This window comes from Zootoca vivipara, chromosome 14 (assembly GCF_965207765.1).
Source record: "Zootoca vivipara chromosome 14, rZooViv2.hap1.1, whole genome shotgun sequence".
NCBI classification, from domain to species: domain Eukaryota; kingdom Metazoa; phylum Chordata; class Lepidosauria; order Squamata; family Lacertidae; genus Zootoca; species Zootoca vivipara.
The window spans coordinates 43,737,139-43,759,175 of record NC_142597.1 but is presented as its reverse complement, the minus strand read 5'-3'; the positions used below and the strand labels follow the sequence as shown (position 1 = coordinate 43,759,175).

At 47.6% G+C, this 22,037-nt stretch overlaps 1 protein-coding gene across 2 annotated transcripts in view; it reads left to right on the top strand.

Annotated features, from left to right (window-relative positions):
* The window catches only part of ITGAE (integrin subunit alpha E), a 67,569-nt gene that overhangs the window by 3,602 nt on the left and 41,930 nt on the right, over window positions 1–22,037 (top strand). For both annotated transcript variants that reach the window (XM_088657872.1, XM_060283081.2), the window contains exons 2-12: window positions 2,315–2,429; window positions 6,328–6,419; window positions 10,590–10,657; window positions 12,766–12,883; window positions 13,424–13,540; window positions 15,278–15,427; window positions 16,360–16,481; window positions 16,602–16,750; window positions 16,870–17,023; window positions 19,839–19,989; window positions 21,062–21,129. In XM_088657872.1, the coding sequence (XP_088513998.1) occupies window positions 2,315–2,429; window positions 6,328–6,419; window positions 10,590–10,657; window positions 12,766–12,883; window positions 13,424–13,540; window positions 15,278–15,427; window positions 16,360–16,481; window positions 16,602–16,750; window positions 16,870–17,023; window positions 19,839–19,989; window positions 21,062–21,129 (1,304 nt within the window). The remainder of the gene's footprint in view (window positions 1–2,314; window positions 2,430–6,327; window positions 6,420–10,589; window positions 10,658–12,765; window positions 12,884–13,423; window positions 13,541–15,277; window positions 15,428–16,359; window positions 16,482–16,601; window positions 16,751–16,869; window positions 17,024–19,838; window positions 19,990–21,061; window positions 21,130–22,037) is intronic.

Below are 22,037 nucleotides of genomic sequence, written 5' to 3'. Positions count from 1 at the left end.
AAGCAGAGAGCCCCCCCCCATTTCGCCACGTCGTAGGGGAGAGCACTGACACCCCATTGGCTTATGGCCAGTGCCTCCCCTCCAAATAACCCCTTTAACGGGGAACCCTGGGGTCGCCACCGCAGGGGGGGGCCATCGGTCACTGCTTCACGCCGTCCCCCCATTGAGGAAAGATAGATTAAAGGATTCCGCCCAAGGCCTACAAACTGCCAAAGTTATGACGTTTTGCCACGGGGAAGGCGAAACCTGCCAATGCAGGCAAATTCCTTCCGGGTCCCTCAATGGCAAGCATCCTCAACCTTTGGCCCTCCAGATGTTTTGGACTACAATTCCCACCTTCCCCAACAACTGGTCCTGTTAGCTAGGGATCATGGGAGTTGTAGGCACAGCTTGTTAGGTTGGCGGTTAGGCTTTTGGTTAATTAATTTGTTGGAGGAGGGGTGTGGCATCTAGATGTCGACCCTCTTCTTAACATTGCTCCATATAGAAGTATTCCGTTAAAGGAATCCTGGGGCTTTGTCTCTCGTCCTTACATCCCCGTCAAATGGCGGGGCTGGGGGGCCTCTTTACAGAGACTGAGCCTTGGGGAACACTCATGGACAAGAGGGGGGAATGTCCGGGCACAGCTACCTCCTCTCCCATTGGGTGTTTACTTGACTTCCCTTTACGCGTGGGGAAGTCGGAGCTGGTCCTGTCCAAATTGGACAGATGGTGATGGTCCTGACCCAAGTGGTCAGATGGAAATTGGTCCTGTCCCAAAGCGGGGGACAGATGGTTTAACCAAAAGCCTAAGCCAACACTCAACTAAATAATTGTAATTAAATAAAGTTGTGGCCCAAATAATGCCAAAAACCCAAACCAAAATTAAGTGTCCTGGTGTGAGTTATTTGGGGGGATTTCGGGCATCCTCGTCACGCAAAAACAAAAACACAATTACAGCCACACATACACACACATCACAACTCCCCAATATCATATTATTTAGTTACAGCATTTAAGATGGTTATAGCTCTTGGATAAAAACTGTTTTTCAGTCTATTTGTTCTTGATTTAATTGTTCTGTATCTCTTGCTCGAAGGCAACGGTGCAAAAAGACTATATCCAGGATAAGATGAATCCTGCAAAATATTATTTGCTTTTTTAAGGCAACGGGAACTATATAGTTCTTCCAGAGATGGGAGGGGATGACCGATAATCTTTTGGGCTGTGGTTATGACTTTCTAGAGCACTTTCCTATCTATGACTGTGCAATTGGAAAACCAAGCACAGATACAGTATGTAAGAATGCTCTCTACGGAGCCTCGGTAGAAGGACACCAGCAGTCTCTCACTCAGCTTGTTCTTTTTTAAAAGTCTGAGGAAATAAATTCTCTGCTGGCCTGTTCCATTGCCCCTTACCTCTCTCGCCCTGATCTGGCCACAGTGATCCATGCGACAGTCACCTCCAGGCATGATTATTGTAACTCGCTCTACGCGGGGCTGCCCTTGAAGCATAGCTGCCAAGTTTCCCCTTTTCTCGCGAGGAAGCCTATTCAGCATAAGGGAAAATCCCTTAAAATAAGGGATAACTTGGCAGCTATGCCTTGAAGCTGACCCAGAAACTCCAGCGGGTGCAGAATGCGGCGGCGAGGCTCCTTACAGGGTCCCGGCCGCGGGATCACATTCATCCAGTGCTTTACCAGCTGCACTGGCTCCCGGTGGAGTACAGGATCCGGTTTAAGGTGCTGGTTTTGACCTTTAAAGCCCTATGCGGCTTGGGACCCTCGTACCTACGGGACCGCCTCTCCTGGTATGCCCTGCGGAGGACCTTAAGGTCCACAAACAACAATACTCTGGAGATCCCGAGCCATAAGGTGGCTAGATTGGCCTCTACTAGGGCCAGGGCCTTTTCAGTATTGGCCCCAACCTGGTGGAACGCTCTTTCACAGGAGACCAGGGCCCTGCGGGATTTGTCATCTTTCCGCAGGGCCTGCAAGACGGAGCTGTTCCGCCTGGCCTTTGGGTTGGACTTAGTCTGACCCCTGTGTTTTTCCTCCCTCATGGCTGGATTTATGGACTACTTAAAATGAGGCTGCATTTTAAATTTTAATATTGTATTTTAATCTGTATTTTAATTAATTGCTTTTTATGTTTTATTGTAATTTTATTGGTGTGAGCTGCCCTGAGCCCGGTTTTGACTGGGGAGGGCGGGGTATAAATAAATTTTATTATTATTATTATTATTACTGTATCATCAGAATGTGCTTCCTAATGTTTAAACAAATTCCCACTTGCTGTCATTTCAAGCCGCCAGTCACTCATGGTCTTTCTTTCAGCTCTAGAACCTCTGAAGAGCTTTAACATTGATACCAGCTGGAGGTGGGTCTCACCAGAAGTCTCCCCTTCCTTTGGACATCAGGTTTTCCAACGCACAGATGGGCGGCGGAACTGGTAAGGGGAAACATCTTGAGGCTGGTTGAGAGGGAAAGGAAACTGCCCCACTTCCTGCAACTGGAAGAATTTTCCAGAGAAAGGTGCAAAATTGCATCCATTGGGTCCATGTGTGTGCCAAATCGCCACATAAATCACTGCACAGCCCTGACTCAGTGGGTTGGACTGAGGCAAAGGATTGTTTTCGCACATTAAACGCGTAAATTGGGTAACCAATGGCAGAAAGTCAGTCTCGTTTGAAAACCGTTGTGTGATTGGCCACTGCGAAGGACAGATGGGGGAGAAATGTGATTTGGTTTGCATTTGAATAAGAAATTACCGAATTCCCATTTCTCAGACCATTCCACGAAAATGGAAGCCTTCCAAATTCACACTTCTCCCAATTTTACAATGCAGTTCTCCATCAAACACTGCACATATATATGGGGAAAGTGTGCCAAAAATGAATATATTAGCAAAAATAAAAAATAAAGATACAATTACCCTGTGGGGAAATTGGTTGCAAAAATGTGCATACTGTATGGCATATAAAAATATGGATATCAGAAGAAATGTGCAGTAGAGTATTGATGAATTTTCACGAGGACTTCTTGTACAAAAATAACTTGCAAACTGGTGCAGTAATGTAGGGAACATAATTTATGGTGGGGTTATTATTATTATTTAAGTGAGGCACCAAAATTGACAGATGTGTCCATCCTTAGAGGTAGGTTTGGCTGAGAGACAGTGGCTGATCCAAGGCCAGCGCTTCAGAGAGCTTTATGGCAGAGTGGAGATTCGAACCCTGGGCTCTCAGGCCCTAATCCTGTGCTCTAACCATTACTCTCTGCTTTCTCTCCCTGACTTCGCTGGCTGCGCCTGATGGGGTTGGAGTCTGGCAACATCTGGGCATTTCTGCCCAAGAGCATCTCTGCACTACATACTCAAAGGAGAATGTACCCAAAATCCCTGGGACTAGCAGCTTTGATTTGAACGTATGCCAAGCCAGCTCTTCAGTCCCTCTACCCTAGTGCTGTCTGCTCTGACCAGCAGCAACTTTCCAAGGTCTCGGGCAGACAAGGGTCTTTTCTTATCACCTGATCCATTTTAACTGGAGATTCCGGGGATCAAATCCGGGTCCTTCTGTTTGCAAGAAAAAGTGTGTTTGCTCTTCTGTTCCGTTGCAGCTTCTTGTTGAGTTAACATAATTATGAGGGAATGGGGGTGTCTCTCAGATGCATGAAGAAAATCTTAAAAGCTGCACAGAGGTTTGCTCTGGCCCACAGTGAGCAGTATAGATTAGTGGTTTCCTCTAGCGTATCCTGCCAGAGGGCTGCGCTGAGAAATAGATTTCGGTTTATATTATAAAACATGCTTTTTCATACTAGGCAGACAAGGCGAAGAGCAGTGACGATTACTCAGTGGAACTTCTGCATTCAGGAGCACTCTACCCCCTGAGTACCAAAAGCTCCAGGAGGGCCGTTGTCTGTAGGGCGGTTGCATGTCCAACTTTGCAGGGGGACATCTTGGGTCTGCTCCAGGGCTGGAGAGCCTTTGGCCCTCCAGATGTAGTTGGACTCCCAGTTCTCAGCAGCCAGCATGGCCAATGGTCAGAGCTGCCAGTTCCTGGGGCAGAGCCCTTTGGGGGGGGCAATATTTTGGCGGTGGGGGTCACGCGCCCTCAACGTCCAAAAAGTGTGGATGTCAAGCATGGCATGGCTCCAGTGGCTGGTTCCTCCTCCGCCTCCTCCCCAGAGGAGAAGGAGGGTCAAAGCAGCTTCCCACCGCCCAGTGGGAAGCAGAGCCACCAGCCGTTGAAGGCACACGACCACTGCATTCCGCTCCATCCTGGCTCCTCCCAATGTCCCGATGTCATGCACAAGATGTTCCCCCCCCCCCCGCATGGCCCTCTGAAGCTGGTGCTTTTGCTAATGGTCAGGTTGAAGAGCTGTCCAGTATAGCTTAAAGATAAAGAGCCCCAAGAAAGGAGAGTTGTAGTGGGGGTCAGGGGGGGGGCGGTTTAGGACCTTGAAGGTGGCATCAACACTTAGCACTTGCCCAGTAGTGATGTATGGAAGTGAGAGCTGGACCATAAAGAAGGCTGATCGCCGAAGAATTGATGCTTTTGAATTATGGTGCTGGAGGAGACTCTTGAGAGTCCCATGGACTGCAAGAAGATCAAACCTATCCATTCTGAAGGAAATCAGCCCTGAGTGCTCCCTGGAAGGACAGATCCTGAAGCTGAGGCTCCAATACTTTGGCCACCTCATGGGAAGAGAAGAATCCTTGGAAAAGACCCTGATGTTGGGAAAGATTGAGGGCACAAGGAGAAGGGGACGACAGAGGATGAGATGGTTGGACAGTGTTCTCGAAGCTACCAACATGAGCCTGACCAAACTGCGGGACAGGAGTGCCTGGCGTGCTATGGTCCATGGGGTCACAAAGAGTCGGACACGACTAAACGACTAAACAACAACAACAACAACATATTGAGCAGGCAAGGACACAACTCACTTGGGAACAGTCTTCCCCACTATGGTGAAATGGGTTGCATTTCTACGTAATGATTTGGCCAAGGGCATCCATCCATATATGAACTAGCATGTATACTCTTTAAATCTAAATTTCCTGCGCATTTAATGCAAATTTTCACCCTCTTTCTGTTGCAGTCCGCTAATCGGGCCCAAGCTGCCTTGGTCACTGAAAAGCCAATAAATGCCATAGACAGAGGAGATTCCCATACAGTAATCACTCGTTTATTCAGCTGAGTAAAACAGAGCAGGCGAGCCACACTCACCAGTGTGATGGTGAAGCCACGCCAAATAGCCTTTATTCATACTTTTTATAGGCATCTCCCCCTCCTGAGGTTCCTTGCACTGATAGAAACAGGACACCCTGCCTGGAGACCTTGAAGGGGAGAGCTGCCTGGCAGAGGGAGGTTTTCCTGATAATCGCCTAGCAACATTATCTGGTCGTCACATATTTGTGGCTCACCCTCCTAAATTCTAAAGCAGGCAGTTTTTTACAGAAGCAAAATGGCATCAGTTAGGCCAGGGGTCAGCAATCTAAGGCCCATGGGCCGGAAGCGGCCTGAAGAGGTCGCTTGACCGGCCCACGAGCCACCACCACCCCGAACCAAGTTTCCTGCTTGCACACTGCGGTAAACTGGCACAGCGCGGGGACTCACTTCCATGGCGCCGAAGATCGTGTCTGCACACGCTCATGCGCACGCACGATCCGGCCCACGGAGAGATCTCTGCCGGACTGATCCAGCCCAGGCAAGATAAACCTTGCTGACCCCTGAGTCAGGACAAGATCAGGCCTCTGTGGCTTTTCCTGAGACCCCACACTTTCGTTTATTTTGGAGATTTTGAAAAACAAAAATAAATTTAAAAAGCTCAGCAAATTTGGTCACCTCCCTGCCAAAAAAAGAAGCTCAACAACTTTTGTGTCTGGATCGCCACTCTCCAGAGCTCTACTTTTACAGAGTTTCACACAAAATGGCAGGCTAGGTATATTCTCCATGTGTTTTTTAGGGTTGCCAGACTCAATAGAGGGCAGGACTTCTGTGCCTTTAATTGCCCCGCTCTCTTTTGAGTCTGGAAACCTTAAAGAGAAACCAGCAGACCCTTTGTTTAATTTCCAAGCAAAGGGTCTGCTGGTTTCTCTTTAAGGTTTCCAGACTCAAAAAAGAGCAGGGCAATTAGAGGCACAGAAGTCCTGTCCTCTATTGAGTCTGGCAACCCTAGTTTGGATCTGACCATTCTTATCCATAGCTGTCAACCCTCCCCCTTTTTTTTTTGCGGGAAACTCCCTTATTCCAAATGTTCTTATCCCCACTGCTCTTCTTATATTCTCTGTTTGCTAAGAGACCGGACTTTTTGTCTCTCTCTCTCTTTCTCCCCCCCCCCCCCAAAAGGATTGTAGCTGCTTCCTTGGGTCCAGGCGACTTGGGCAAGCTGTATAAATGCAACCCGCAGGATAACCATTGCGAAGCAGTAAGCTTAGGTGGTACGTACTCTTCTTAATTCTCGTGAATCCATACCTGGTCTTTCTTCAAAAGTATGCAAGGCAAGGCAGCTCGTGCAAAATCAACCCAGTGCCAGATGAAATAGAAACAGGAGCAAAAACATAAACAAAACCCTTTGCAAATGTAAGTTTAAAAATACAGCCAAAAAAAAAAAAAAAGGCACGCACGCTGCAACCTGGAAAACCAACAAACATAGGGAGCTGTGTTATCCCAAGTCAGATCAGTAGTCCATTTAGCTCAGTATTGCCTACACTGACTGGCAGCAGCTCTCCAGGGTTTAAGGCAGGCAATATCCCGGGCTTTACCTGGAGTTGCTGGGACTGATCCGGGGACCCTCCATGTGCAAAGCAAGTGCACTATGGCCCTTCCTGTGTGTCGCTCCTCCAGGTACATACTTTAAGAGGACACGCCACTTTCCGATTCCCATTCCCCAACAGACGAATCCCACAGCAAGGTTAAAAACAGCAAGCAGTTTTCAAAACAGCAGGCCCACACAATAGAAGTTGTGGGGTGATATGCTCCTTCCCTCCTCAAGCTCAGGTTCCTCTGCCCTCTGCCATCCTTAACCAGCCCTCTTAACCAAGATTTAGAAATCAGGATTTGTGCCTGCTGCATCCATAGTTAAGAGGGAACCTCATTGCTGTGCTTATGGTTAACAGTACAGTGGTACCTTGGTTCTCAAACTTAATCCATTCCGGAAGTCCGTTCCAAAACCAAAGTGTTCCAAAAACCAAGGCACGCTTTCCCATAGAAAGTACAGTAATGCAAAATGGATTAATCCATTCCAGACTTTTAAAAACAACCCCTAAAACATGAATTTAACATGAATTTTACTCTCTAACGAGACCACTGATCCATAAAATGAAAGCAATAATCAATGTACTGTACTATAAAATGAGTAAGACAGTATTGTTGATGATAAAAATTTAAATTAATTTTTTTTCTTACTTGCACTGATGATAGTCATTGTTTGGATGGGGGGCTTTTATCCATTTCCGCAGTCACACCATCAATCCAGCTGAATGGGGTTCTACAAGGTCACGAAAACAAATTAACTGAAAAAGCCACAAAAGCGCAAAATAAATAGCAAAAACAAAAGTGCCAAATACAGTGGTACCTTGATTCTCGAACTTAATCCGTTCCGGAAGTTTGTTTGACTTCCAAAATGTTCGAAAACCAAGGTGCAGCTTTTGATTGGTGCAGGAGCCCCGGAAACAATAGCCGACAGCCGCATTGGACGTTCGAAAAACATTCAAAAACTGGAACACTTACTCGTGGGTTTTTGGCATTTGGGAACCCAGGCGTTTGAGAACCAAGGCATTTGACAACCAAGGTACCACTGTAATTGTTAACAGGGAGACTGCTGCCCAGTGCAGGGGGGGTCTATTAGGGCAAATGGAACTTGATAAGCCCCTGATCTGAACTAGCCACCAGACTCTCCTTAGGCTCCCAAGAGCTCATATACCACTGCTTGCCCTGCATTGTGCAAGCTGAGGAATAATAAAGGCCTTCGAGGCAGTCAAGAAACATAAATGGATGCAAAATAAGGGATATCCCATATTAAAAGAATTTACTTTGCAACTGACATGTTGGGCCTGCAATAGAATGCTCATGTTCAGGGTTCGAGATATCCAGCCATGCCCTTTCCCTGGATACTCCATTCCATTCCACCCCTACCCAAATCATTTTCTATTTCCTCCCTCAACAGCCAGCATTCTGCAGCCACTGAGCATACTAAATTCTCATTGGGATGTTTTTGTTTTGGAGCAGGTAAATGGCACCTTTTCTAAGGATTTTTGTCATTCCGCAAACCTTGGGGTTCAGCCAAATATTAAGAAAGCTGATATTCGTGGTGTGCTTCGGTACTCACCCTCAAACATTGCGAGTAGAATGAATGGTTGTCCAATTATGCAGCAATATTCTTTCTTTTGCTTATTTCTTCCATGAGCCCTTCTTTCTTGTGATTCTTTCCCGCACAATTTTCTCTCTGTTCTGCTAGTCGGTGAATAATAATAATAATTATATATATATATATATATGTGTGTGTGTGTGTGTGTGTGTGTATGTATATGTATATATATATGTATATATGTATATATGTATATATAAATGTAGTTGTGGGGAAAGGTTCATTTTGTTCCAATGAACCTTTCCCCACAACTGCTTACCCGATTGTCCTCAAATTTGCCCTCAACACCAGGACCACATGTGAGAGTGTCTCTATCCACTTACATTGCCCATACACACACCTAGGACAGGAAGAAACCTGGATTTGTATACCCAAAAATTGCCCCCTCCAGTGGACATCCTACGAACAACATCCAACATACTGCCAAAATCCTGCCCACTTCCCATCCACCCCACCACCAGAGACCAGACCTCTGCCAGGGACCAGGCCACCGCCACCCCAACAGTAGCCCGCTCCCCAAGGACCCCCACCCGCCACGGAGGTACCTACCCCAGAGATTCCCCCCTCAGGGAACAAGTGGGGCCTACAGGGGAGTCTGAAGGGGGACTCTGAGGGCCCATTTCGGACCTACAGGGATTCTGAGGACCCATTTCACAGACTAAACCACAGTGGGGCCTATAGGGGGGGTCTGAAGGGGGACTCTGAGGTCCCATTTCACAGACTAAACCACAGTGGGGCCTATAGAGGGGTCTGAAGGGGGACTCTGAGGGCCCATTTAGGACCTACAGGGATTCTGAGGGCCCATTTCATAGACTAAACCACAGTGGGACCTACAGGGGAGTCAGAAGGGGGACTCTGAGGACCCATTTCACAGACTAAACCACAGTGGGGCCTATAGGGAGGTCTGAAGGGGGACTCTGAGGGCCCATTTCACAGACTAAACCACAGTGGGGCCTATAGGGGGGTCTGAAGGGGGACTCTGAGGGCCCATTTCACAGACTAAACCACAGTGGGGCCTATAGGGGGGTCTGAAGGGGGACTCTGAGGGCCCATTTCACAGACTAAACCACAGTGGGGCCTATAGGGGGGTCTGAAGGGGGACTCTGAGGACCCATTTCACAGACTAAAACACAGTGGGGCCTATAGGGGGGTCTGAAGGGGGACTCTGAGGGCCCATGTCACAGACTAAACCACAGTGGGGCCTATAGAGGGGTCTGAAGGGGGACTCTGAGGGCCCATTTAGGACCTACAGGGATTCTGAGGGCCCATTTCATAGACTAAACCACAGTGGGACCTACAGGGGAGTCAGAAGGGGGACTCTGAGGACCCATTTCACAGACTAAACCACAGTGGGGCCTATAGGGGGGTCTGAAGGGGGACTCTGAGGGCCCATTTCACAGACTAAACCACAGTGGGGCCTATAGGGGGGTCTGAAGGGGGACTCTGAGGGCCCATTTCACAGACTAAACCACAGTGGGGCCTATAGGGGGGTCTGAAGGGGGACTCTGAGGGCCCATTTCACAGACTAAACCACAGTGGGGCCTATAGGGGGGTCTGAAGGGGGACTCTGAGGGCCCATTTCACAGACTAAACCACAGTGGGGCCTATAGGGGGGTCTGAAGGGGGACTCTGAGGTCCCATTTCACAGACTAAACCACAGTGGGGCCTATAGGGGGGTCTGAAGGGGGACTCTGAGGGCCCATTTCACAGACTAAACCACAGTGGGGCCTATAGGGGGGTCTGAAGGGGGACTCTGAGGGCCCATTTCACAGACTAAACCACAGTGGGGCCTATAGGGGGGTCTGAAGGGGGACTCTGAGGGCCCATTTCACAGACTAAACCACAGTGGGGCCTATAGGGGGGTCTGAAGGGGGACTCTGAGGGCCCATTTCACAGACTAAACCACAGTGGGGCCTATAGGGGGGTCTGAAGGGGGACTCTGAGGGCCCATTTCACAGACTAAACCACAGTGGGGCCTATAGGGGGGTCTGAAGGGGGACTCTGAGGACCCATTTCACAGACTAGGCCACAGCAACGTGTGGCAGGGCCAGCTAGTAATAATAATATTTATATATGCCGCCCATCTGAGTGGGTTCCCCCAGCTACTCTGGGTGGCTTTCAACAAATTAAAACACAATACATGACAGATAATTGGTGAATAGAGCAAGCAACATATAGCCGCGTGTGTGCGTGTGCGTGTGCACTCATCTGTACCCCCAATTTCTTTCTTCTCCCTCTCAAGAAAACATTCGGAAACTGAAAAAGCTCCGGTCTGGTATTGCTGTAGCCCAAAGCCCAGAACATATCCTGGTAAGTCACAGAGATTTTGCAGAGTTGAGTGTGTTCTGCAAGTTGCCTCAAGCCAGGGATACAATTAAGATTGTGGCAACAAAGTCTAGTCATGTAACTAGCCATCAAGGATTAAGTGGGCCAAGAAGGTGCCCTGGTGTTTTCTCACCCCACCAGCTGCCCTCCACGCCATGCCACCTTAATTCATCCTTTTTTTAGTTCCAAGGCCACCATTTATTCCATGCATTTATTCACCTTTGAACATTTTACACATATGGTACATGAAATGCTTCGCTAGAAGCGTCTTAGTCATGCTGGCCACATGACCCGGAAGCTGTCTGCGGACAAATGCCGGCTCCCTCGGCCAGTAAAGCGAGATGAGTACGCAACCCCAGAGTCGTCCGCGACTGGACCTAACGGTCAGGGGTACCTTTACCTTTACATGACAGCGTTGGGGAACCTGTGGTCAGGAAAGGTCAGGAAGCAGAGAGTTCCAGACCAGAGTGAACTGAAGCCTTTTGGTAAAGACCTCAGAAAATCTGAAAAGTATCTGAAACTGGGAAGTGAACCCTCATGTAAAGCCCCGGGAACAAGCCTGAAAGTTAACTGGAGCAGAGTTAGAAAGGGTAATTGACTAATATTATTGTAACCTTAAACATCAGGAAGAACTTTCTGACAATAATGATCATGATGATGATGATGATGATGATGATGATAATAATAATAATAATAATAATAATAATAATTTATTATTTCTATCCCGCCCATCTAGCTAGGTTTCCCCAGCTACTCTGGGCAACTTCCAACAAAATATTAAAAACACATTAAAACATCAGTCATTAAAAACTTCCCTAAACAGTGCTGCCTTCAGATGTCTTCTAAATGTCATATAGTTGTTTATTTCCTTGACATCTGATGGGAGGGCGTTCCACAGGGTGGGCACCACTACCGAGAAGGCCCTCACCTGCTTTCCTGTAACCTCACTTCTCGCAATGAGGGAACCACAATAAGGCCCTCGGTGCTGGACCTAAGTGTCCGGGCAGAACGATGGGGGTGGAGATGCTCCTTCAGGTATACAGGGCCGTTTAGGGCTTTCAAGGTCAGCACCAACACTTTGAATTGTGCTTGGAAACGTCCTGGGAGCCAATGTAGGTCTTTCAGGACCGGTGTTATGTGGTCTCGGCGGCCAGTCACCAGTCTAGCTGCCGCTTTCTGGATTAATTGTAGTTTCCGGGTCACCTTCAAAGGTAGCTCCACATAGAGTGCATTGCAGTAGTCCAAGCGAGAGATAACTAGAGCATGCACCACTCTGGCGAGACAGTCTGTGGGCAGGTAGGGTCTCAGCCTGCGTACCAGATGAAGCTGTTAAACAGCTGCCCTGGACACAGAATTGACCTGCGCCTCCATGGACAGCTGCAAGTCCAAAATGACTCCCAGGCAGCACACCTGGTCCTTCAGGGGCACAGTTACCCCATTCAGGACCAGGGAGTCCTCCACACCTGCCCACCTCCTGTCCCCCCAAAACAGTACTTCTGTCTTGTCAGGAATCAACTTCAATCTGTTAGCCGCCATCCATCCTGCCCGCCAATAGTAAGAGTTGCTGGACAGTGGTCTCCCTTGGGAGGCTGTAGACTCTCCTTCCTTGGAGGTTTTAAAGCAGAGGTTGGATGTCCGTCATGGATGCTTTTAGTTGAGATTCCTGCATTGCAGGGGATTGGACTAGATGAGCCTCTGGGTCCCTTTCAACTCTGCAATTCCATGATTCTACCTGTGAAGTGAAAGGGTCTCCATCCCTTTGCCATCCTTACACAGAGTTCTCTTTGATGCTTTGCGTTCTTCTTAATGGCACACCCCCAAGCTAGCACCTCACCCAGGAGACCAGCCTGGCTTACTTAGCCGTTAACACATGCTGATTCCAGAGGATTACCATTGTCTAGCATACAGCCCAATGCAAACAGGTCTGGCCTAATGTCTGCCTGATACACTATTTCCCAGTTTTAACACTGCCAAACATTTATTAAATTCCGACACTTGCTCAATCCGGAGATCACAGTTGCCTAGCTAGCGCCCGCAAACTCATAACCATATAAAGTCTTTGTTTCTCGGTTCCTGTCTCTCTCCCTTGACAGGCTTGTCTCCAGCACAGACGGCGCCAGCGGCGTCGAGTCATGGAGGAGCTGAACGGGCTTTGTGTGCTGCTTGCAGCTGACTTCCAGGAGAAGGCTTTTATCAACCTCACAGACATCAGTATGAGATATAGATGTGTTATAAGATATAATTGGTCACGGCCGTGTTCGGTTCATCGGGTGCAGGAGGAAACTGGCCCCGTGTCCTGAGCCGCCATTTGTGTCTGACATTTTTCCCCCGAGCTGCGGTTTTGTGTTTGATTCTAACCCCAAAGCCACCATCTCCCCCGACACTGCCAAGTGCCAAGTTGCACCTAGCCTTGAGCTGCCATTTTGCATCTGATTCTTCTGCCACGGCGGTTTCCCAGTTTGCAGGTGGTTTCAAGAAGCCCAAATTAAATGTGAACTGGCCTGAATTTCTCCCCTCATCCCTGCTCTATGCAGGTACAATGGAAAGAATGTGTGCTTGCTAGTTTGTTTTGACTGTCCCATGTGAGCATCCCTTTGACTTTGTTCAACATTTCTCCCGCTGCCTTTGACTGGCTCCAAAGGGATGGTCTCCCTACAGTAGCCAGACGCAGGTTCTTATCAGGCGGCCCTCCTGTTCCTTCAGGTGCCTTACTGTCGCTCTTGTTTTTATCGTTTTTTGCACTTCCTGTAGTCGAAACCAAGCTATCAAGCCGGAGAAGTGAAAACCGGGGGAAAAGGGACACCAATAGTCACGAAATCAGCGTCCTCGACACCAAGTTTGGTTTGGCTGAAAGTACTGTATGCAAAGGTGAGATTGAAAGATGGAACTTTTGTTTTGTTTAATTGATTACATTATTATTATTATTATTATTATTATTATTATTATTATTATTACTGTATATCATTTACATTTGATTTGGGGTTTGTTGGAGGCATATGGCTGGGCGTTGTGAGATTGCAACTGCGTTCAGATCACACAGTTAACACACTATGATACCACTTTAAACATTAATAAAGGTAAAGGTAAAAGGACCTCCTACCGTTAGGTCCAGTCGCAGATGACTCTGGGGTTGCGGCGCTCATCTCGCTTTACTGCCCAAGGGAGCCGGCGTACAGCTTCCGGGTCATGTGGCCAGCATGACAAAGACGCTTCTGCCAAACCAGGGCAGCGCACGAAAACGCCGTTTACCTTCCCGCCGGAGCGGTACCTATTTATCTACTTGTACTTTGACGTGCTTTCAAACTGCTAGGTTGGCAGGAGCTGGGACCAAACAACAGGAGCTCACCCCATCACGGGGATTCGAACCGCCGACCTTCTGATCGACAAGCCCTAGGCTCTGTGGTTTAGACCACAGTGCTACCTGCGTCCCTTTTAAACATTCATAGCTCCCCACAAATAATTCTGGGGGCTGTATTTTGCGAAGGGAACTCTGTTGCCTCAGAAAAATAAAGATCTTCCTTGCTTTCACTGCATCTTGCCTCCATCCATTCATCTCTGACCGATCATGGACTTAGGGGGACTCAGTCTCTTGGGGAGTTGGGCAGCAAAAGCCACCCACCCTTATTTTTCTATATCGTGAAGGGTGCTTGGAGTTGGCAGGAGACGACTCACTCCTTTCCATTCCCTTCCCAGAGCTATAGTTCCCAGAGTGTTTTAACACTCAATCCCTCTTCAGAACTGTAGCTCTGGAAGGTGAATGGAGGGTTCCCTAGGAAATCTCAGCTCCCAGAAATCTTTGGGGGAAGCCATGACTGTTTAAAGCGGTATTACAGTATACTAATTTAAATATGTAGTGTGAATGCGGCCTCTGGGTTTGGTTCTTTTGCTTGTTTGTCTCTTTCTTCACAAAACCACTACCTCAGTGTCTGGTGCTTTCAAAGAGGGCAGGTCCCTGCCCCGAGGCGATTGCCATTTGATGCAGGAAGGCAATTTCCCAAACTTATGGGTTGAACTCCAGATTGCCAGCAATTTCCAGGAGAAACTATTAATATTATTATTAGCAGTAGGCAGTGCTTTTCCCCCCTAAAAAATTGTTTAGGGGACACTCTCATTTGGACTCAAAAAAATCACCATAAGTAGAGGTACCACTGTATAGTCCTCCTTCAAGGATCAAAAGATGGTGTACACATGCTTACCCGCCCCCCTCTCCATTTTATCTTCCCAGTAACCCTGTGAGGTGGGCAGTGGCCAGGCTGAAAGATGGCAACTGGCTCAAGGTCACCCAGTGATTACTCCCCCCTCTCCAAAATCCTTAATCCCTTCACTTATTTTTTTTTAATTACAATTTTGTCCCACTGTTCCTCCAAGGAATTCTAGTAGAAATAGCCCCTCCCGCTCTCGTTTCATCTTTACAAAACCCTGCAAGCTAGGTCAGCCTGCTGCAAGATGGGTGACTCGCCCAAGGTCATCCAATGAGCTTCGTGGCTGAGTTGGGATATGAATCCTGTATGCCAATAAAGGTTGATTGATTGATTGATTGATTGATATGAATCCTGCTGGGTCCTATTCTGACACTCTTTATACTTAATTTTCCCTTTTTAAAAGAAAAATATTCTACAGATGGAAGCTCTCAGTTTGGCTGCCAAATTCTTGAATCTAACAACAACAACAACAACAACAACAACAACAACAACAACAACAACAACAACAACAAAAACAGCTACTACCTGGAAGAGGAGGAAGAGGATGAATCCTGTAAGTCAGGGATGGGTAGAAGGAAGATGAGGTACATCTATATAGATGATGTCCAGGACTCAAGTTCCCAGTCGCAGGATCCCTACCTTTGCAGTATAAATCTAAGCAAGTAATAAATCCAATATCAGGAATAAATCAAATGTTTGTTTCCTTCTGTTTACCCAGCCTCCTCCTGATGGCTGCGGTCTTGGCCCAGGGCTCGGCAGCACAGAACTGGTCTCAAATACCAAAAGTCATTGCTATAGCTGAGAGGGTTTCTGAACATCCACATGTTAAATCCCCGCCATGGGTGAAGCCAAGGGGGGCAGCACACAGCTTCCCATAATCCTCAAAAAGTATTGAAAAGCATTAAAAATACTTAATTAAGTATTTTCTGCCCCCCACCCCCAACAAAAGCCTGTCCCTCCCCGTAACACCCTTTTTTGGTGGGATTCTTACCCATGCTTTTGAAAACAAAGCTCAACAAGTTCAAACTACAAGAAAGAAGATTCCACCTAAACATTAGGAAGAACTTCCTGACAGTAAGAGCTGTTCAGTAGTGGGATTTGCTACCAACGAGTGTGGCAGAGTCTCCTTCTTTGGAGGTCTTTAAGCAGAGGCTTGACAGGCATATGTCAAGAATGCTTTGATGGTGTTTCCTGCTTGGCAGGGGGTTGGACTGGATGGCCCTTGTGGTCTCTTCCAACTCTATGATTCTATGAAATAAAGCTCAACAAGTTTTGGGGGACACCCCACCCAAGAAAAACCCTGGCTTTGCCACCCCTTTCGCCACCAAGCAACCACAGCAGTCCACAGGCACTTGTGTTTAGAGAGCAGGGTGCCTTGGTCCAAGGGTATAGAATGGCCCCCAAACCTCTCACTTTTAGAAATCATGTATTAAAATCAGTCCAGTAAGGGCTCTGGATTAAACCTCGTGATCTTTTCCGCGACAGACCTGCGGACTGAAATCGCCTTGGTCCTGGACGGCTCCGGGAGCATCGACCCGCCGGACTTCGAGCGAGCCAGGAATTTCACCTATAGCTTGGTGAAGACGTCCTACGAGAAGTGTTTGGAGGTGACTGCCTCAGTCTACCTTTTGGGTCATGATGCCGGGGTTCTGCCAGGGACCAGGGAGGGTGTGTCATCTCCTGAACGCAATCTCCGCCTGCTCACACAGTTTCCTTCTGTATTCCAGTGCGTCTTCGCCTTGGTTCAGTATGGAGACGTCATCCAGACAGAATTCGACCTGCGAGAGGAAAGGGGCAACGGTGCCCTGGAAAAAATTAAGGCCATGACTCAAGTGCACAGCATGACCTGGACCGCATCTGCCATCCAGCATGTCCTGTGAGTTAATGGGAACCCTTGAGGAAGAACTCTGTGTGACCCAGAGGTCTGCTTCTGGGATATTCTGCCCCAAAGCTTGCAAACCAAACAGTCATATTTTTTCTTTCTGTTTTAAACAGAGATTCCATCTTCAACCCAAACTATGGGTCGCAGCAGAATGCCTTGAAGATCATAGTTGTGTTGACAGATGGGGAGATTTTATTGGACCCCTTGGACATAGAAACGGTGATCAGTTCGACCGGGAAGGCAGGCATCACACGATACGCCATTGGGGTGAGCTCTGGTTTCAGCAAGGCTCTTACAGGCATTTATCCTTTGGACGTATCAGAACCTGCATTCTTTGGCATGATATCAGGTTGGGGAGGTGGGTTTTGGTCATGTGAAGGGAAATAATAATAATAATAATAATAATAATAATAATAATAATAATAATAATAGCAGCACAGGGAGCAGCAGTGGGTCTGAAGCAGCCGGGGGGGAGGGGAGAGAGTCGGAGGGAGAGAGCAGCCAGCGTGCGGAACTGCCTTGGTCGCACTGGTCGATGATCTCCGGCGGGCTAGGGACAAAGGTAAGAGCTGTTTCCTTGTTCTGCTGGATCTCTCAGCGGCTTTTGACACCATCGACCATAACATCCTTCTGGACCGTCTAGAGGGCTTGGGAGCTGGGGGCACTGTCATGCAGTGGTTCCGCTCCTTCCTCCTGGGCCGTGTTCAGAAAGTGGTGGTGGGGGATGAGTGTTCTGACCCCTGGGCTCTCACTTGTGGGGTGCCTCAGGGTTCTGTCCTCTCCCCCATGCTTTTTAACATCTATATGCAGCCGCTGGGAGAGATCATCAGGGGGTTTGGGCTGGGTGTCCATCAGTATGCTGATGATACCCAGCTCTACCTCTCTTTTAAATCAGAACCAGTGAAGGCGGTGAAGGTCCTGTGTGAGTGCTTGGAGGCGGTTGGAGGATGGATGGCGGCTAACAGATTGAGATTGAATCCTGACAAGACAGAAGTACTGTTTGTGGGGGACAGGTCAACTCCGTGTCCAGGGCAGCTGTTTATCAGCTCCATCTGGTACGCAGGCTGAGTCCCTACCTGCCCACTGACTGTCTCTCCAGAGTGGTGCATGCTCTAGTTATCTCTCGCTTGGACTACTGCAATGCGCTCTACGTGGGGCTACCTTTGAAGGTGACCCGGAAACTACAACTAATCCAGAATGCGGCAGCTAGACTGGTGACTGGGAGCGGCCGCCGAGATCACATAACACCGGTCCTAAAAGACCTACATTGGCTCCCAGTACGTTTCCGAGCACAATTCAAAGTGTTGGTGTTGACCTTTAAAGCCCTAAACGGCCTCGGTCCGGTATACCTGAAGGAGCGTCTCCACCCCCATCGTTCTGCCCGGACACTGAGGTCCAGCTCCGAGGGCCTTCTGGCGGTTCCCTCATTACGAGAAGCCAAGTTACAGGGAACCAGGCAGAGGGCCTTCTCGGTAGTGGCACCCACCCTGTGGAATGCCCTCCCACTAGAGGTCAAAGAGAACAATTACCAGACCTTTAGAAGGCATCTCAAGGCAGCCCTGTTTAGGGAAGCTTTTAATGTTTGATGGATTTCTGTATTTTAGAATTTCTGTTTTTTTGGAAGCCGCCCAGAGTGCCTGGGGGAACCCGGCCAGATGGGCGGGGTATAAATAATAAATTATTATTATTATTATTATTATTATTATTATTATGGGAAAGCTCAGGGGAGGAGAGATGTAGGCAAGGGCTCCAGGATGCTAGAGAGCCATTACACCGCTCTGGCCAGGAGGAGGCTGAGAGGGCATCACTCCTTCCAGCACAAGAGTTAAGGAGAGCACCGCGACGCAGGTCAAGGGGGAGGCGTTTTGGGGTGCCCCGACTACTTTGCTGGCGTAGGAACAGACGTACGCCATTGGCGGATTCTGGTTCGGACTGAGAGGTCATGTTTTAAGCCAGGCATCCCCAAACTTCGGCCCTCCAGATGTTTTGGACTACAATTCCCACCATCCCTGACCACTGGTCCTCTTAGCTAGGGATCATGGGAGTTGTAGGCCAAAACATCTGGAGGGTCGCAGTTTGGGGATGCCTGTTTTAAGCACTGTAAATACTCTGCACAATTTAAGTCTTTAAAGACAAACTGGACTCAAGCAGAGTTACTCTAGAGTAGCCATGACGACCCTCTGACAACAACAACAACAATAATAACAGTAACAACAACAACCCACCCTTTGCCCTAAGGTCCATGGGTAAGGTTTGCATAAAAATGTATATACTGTACCGTATATCAGTATATCAATGAAAATAACATACAAAATGCATTAGATTAGGGGAAATTGCTTTGTACAATGCGTATTTTAAGCAAAATTGCATTAAAAATTTAATATGAGGAGGAATTCGCACTAATATGCTGATGAATTTTCACGAGGACTTAAAAGAACAATTGCAAACTGATGAGAAAATGTGGTGAACTAAACTTAATATGGGAAAAATTAGAGACCAAAATTGACCTATTTGTCTGTTGCTAATCCACGCACAAGGGGAAAAGGTATCAGGAAGATTTGTTGATAGTACCAAAACAAACAAACAAACAATGGCGCCCACTCCCCCCCCCAAAACCAGCCCAATAAGAACAGAGCATGCTCAGTAGCCCTAGAATGAATTATGGTGATTTAAGTGGAAAATCAGGGGAATGGAATATGCTGGAAGAAGGCATGGCTGGCAGGTAGAAAGGAACATATGCGCTCTGCACTGCAACATTTTGTTGCAGAGCCCAATGATCGATGCCTAAATAAATGCCTATGGTAGCTAAATGTAACCTCCATATTCAGAAACGGTATAACCCAAAAGACCAGCTGGGTAGGTAGGAAACCTGGAGAGTTTTCTCCAGGTCCTGCCTGGCTTCTGGGTTCCTTGGCTAGCCTCCGTGTGGGGAAAAGAATGATGGGTGAGATTCAGCCTGTGCCAACTGGGCTGGGGATGATGGGAGTTGTAGTCCAAAACATCTGGAGGGCGGCCGGTTGGAGAAAAGGCTGGTACAATCTGCGGCCATCCAGTACTGCCTGGGTTGGGGTGTCCTCTACAGGTCGGGGAGGCCTTCGAGAAGCCAAAAGCTCTGCAGGAGCTCCAGCTGATCGCCTCCGACCCGGATGAAAAGCACCTCTTCCGCGTGACAAACTATTCGGCCCTGGCCGTCCTCCTCTCCATGCTCCAGGAGAAGATCATCGGCATTGAAGGTGAGGCGTTGGGGTATTGGGTTTTAGGCAAAGCTGTCTTAAACCAAAGGTGAGCAGCTGAAGGGGAAGGGGAACGAACCCAAAGGACACCAAAGGAAACTCAAAGTCTGTACGTTCCCTTTTCAATGTATAGTTAAGAGAGTAAGCTATAAGCCAGGATGTCCTCCTGAGCAGAACATCAGAAGTTGCCTCGCACCAGATCAGATCTAGCCCAGTTTGTCTGCTCTGACTGGCAGCAGCTCTCCAGAACATTCCTAACCATACCTGGAGGGGCTGGGAATTGAACCTGGCATGCGAAACAGGTGCTCTGACAGAGGGCTGGGGTCCCTCCCCTAAAAATAAAGTAAGATGCTAGTCCTCATGGTCCTGAATAAAGGGTTGATATTGGAATATAGGAAGCTGTCTCATTGCAACTTGGACTATTGGTCCATTGGGGCTGGGGGGGGTTGTTGTGGGGGGGATTGTTGCTGTTAGATTTTTGCATCTTTATTTTAGATCTTGTTGTGATTCATGTGGAAATTGTTCCATTTGGTTGTGTATTTTTTAATGTCTTACTTATTTTTCATTTTTCTATTTCTTTTTTAAAAACTTTATTTTCAATGCAAAAGTACAACATAAAATATAAACAAAATAATGCATTAATCAAAATATCAAAGAAAGGAAAAGAAAAAAAGAACAACAACCACAAAACCACAAAAACATAAACAAACATACATACACTTTGACTCCCTTCCATCCTTTTGAGACTTCAACTTTTCAGTCTTATTTATTTTTCATGAGTACTTTTGTTATTTTGTAGTTATGTGATTTTCTCCCCCTGTCGCAAGCCACCTTGAGCATGGTTTGAACTGTGGGAAGGCAGCATACAAAATAAAATTATGTATGCCGCTCAGTACTGTCGACAGGGTAGGGACTGGCAGGGACTCTCCAGGGTTTTTGGCAAGGAATATTTCTCAGCCCTAACTGGAGATGCCAAGGATTTTACCCAGGACGGACCTTCTGCATGCAAAGCAGGTGTTCTGCTATTGAGCTTTGGTCCTCTCAGAAATACCTCCCTGACTTTCCTTCTCAGGAACGGAAGGTGCCATCTTGGAATTCGATCTGGCCCAAAGTGGCTTCAGCGTTCACCTCCTGCATGAGGTAAAAATGTGGTGTTGGGATTTTGGGGGAGATAGACAATAGAATCAAAGAATAGTAGCGTTGAAAGGTACCCGAAGCTCATCTAGTCCAACCCGCTGCAATGCAGGAATTATGAGCTTACTGGCCAGCCAGTGCTATCTGAGTTTCTATGCCAGGCATCCCCAAACTGCGGCCTTCCAGATGTTTTTGGCCTACAACTCCCATCATCCCTAGCTAACAGCACCAGTGGTCGGGGATGATGGGAATTGTAGTCCCAAAACATCTGGAGGGCCGAGTTTGGGGATGCCTGATCTACCAAGACAGACAGAAGAAAGGACTTCTTCACACGGCACATAGACCGTGAAACTCACTCCCCTGCAAGAAACAAAGATGGCCACTAACTTGGAGGGCTTTTAAAAAGAGGATTAGCTAATTAATGGAGGGAAAGGCTTTACCAGCCGCTACTGAAAATATTATGGCGCTCCTCCCACCATATGTAATTCAAAACAAAAACAATTTTAAATACTAAAATAACATTTTAAAACAAAACAAAACCTCTGTTTATTGCAACACATGGAAGGATGTGATTTCCTCTTATTTATCTATATTAGGGGGCGACCAACTTTGTCAGGATTTTCACTTTCGGGAATATGGCAGCCCCAATCTATATTGGCAGGATGCCCCCTGGTTTAGGTGGGGATAACTAAAAAAGGGACAGAGAGAGAGAGAGAGAGAGAGAGAGAGAGAGAGAGAGAGAGAGAGAGAGAGAAAGAAAGAAAGAAAGAAAGAAAGAAAGAAAGAAAGAAAGAAAGAAAGAAAGAAAGAAAGAAAGAAAGAAAGAAAGAAAGAAAGAAGCAGGGGATCTATCTAACTATCTATCTACTATATCTATCTATCGGCTAAACTTTCACTGACCCAACTACTATCTG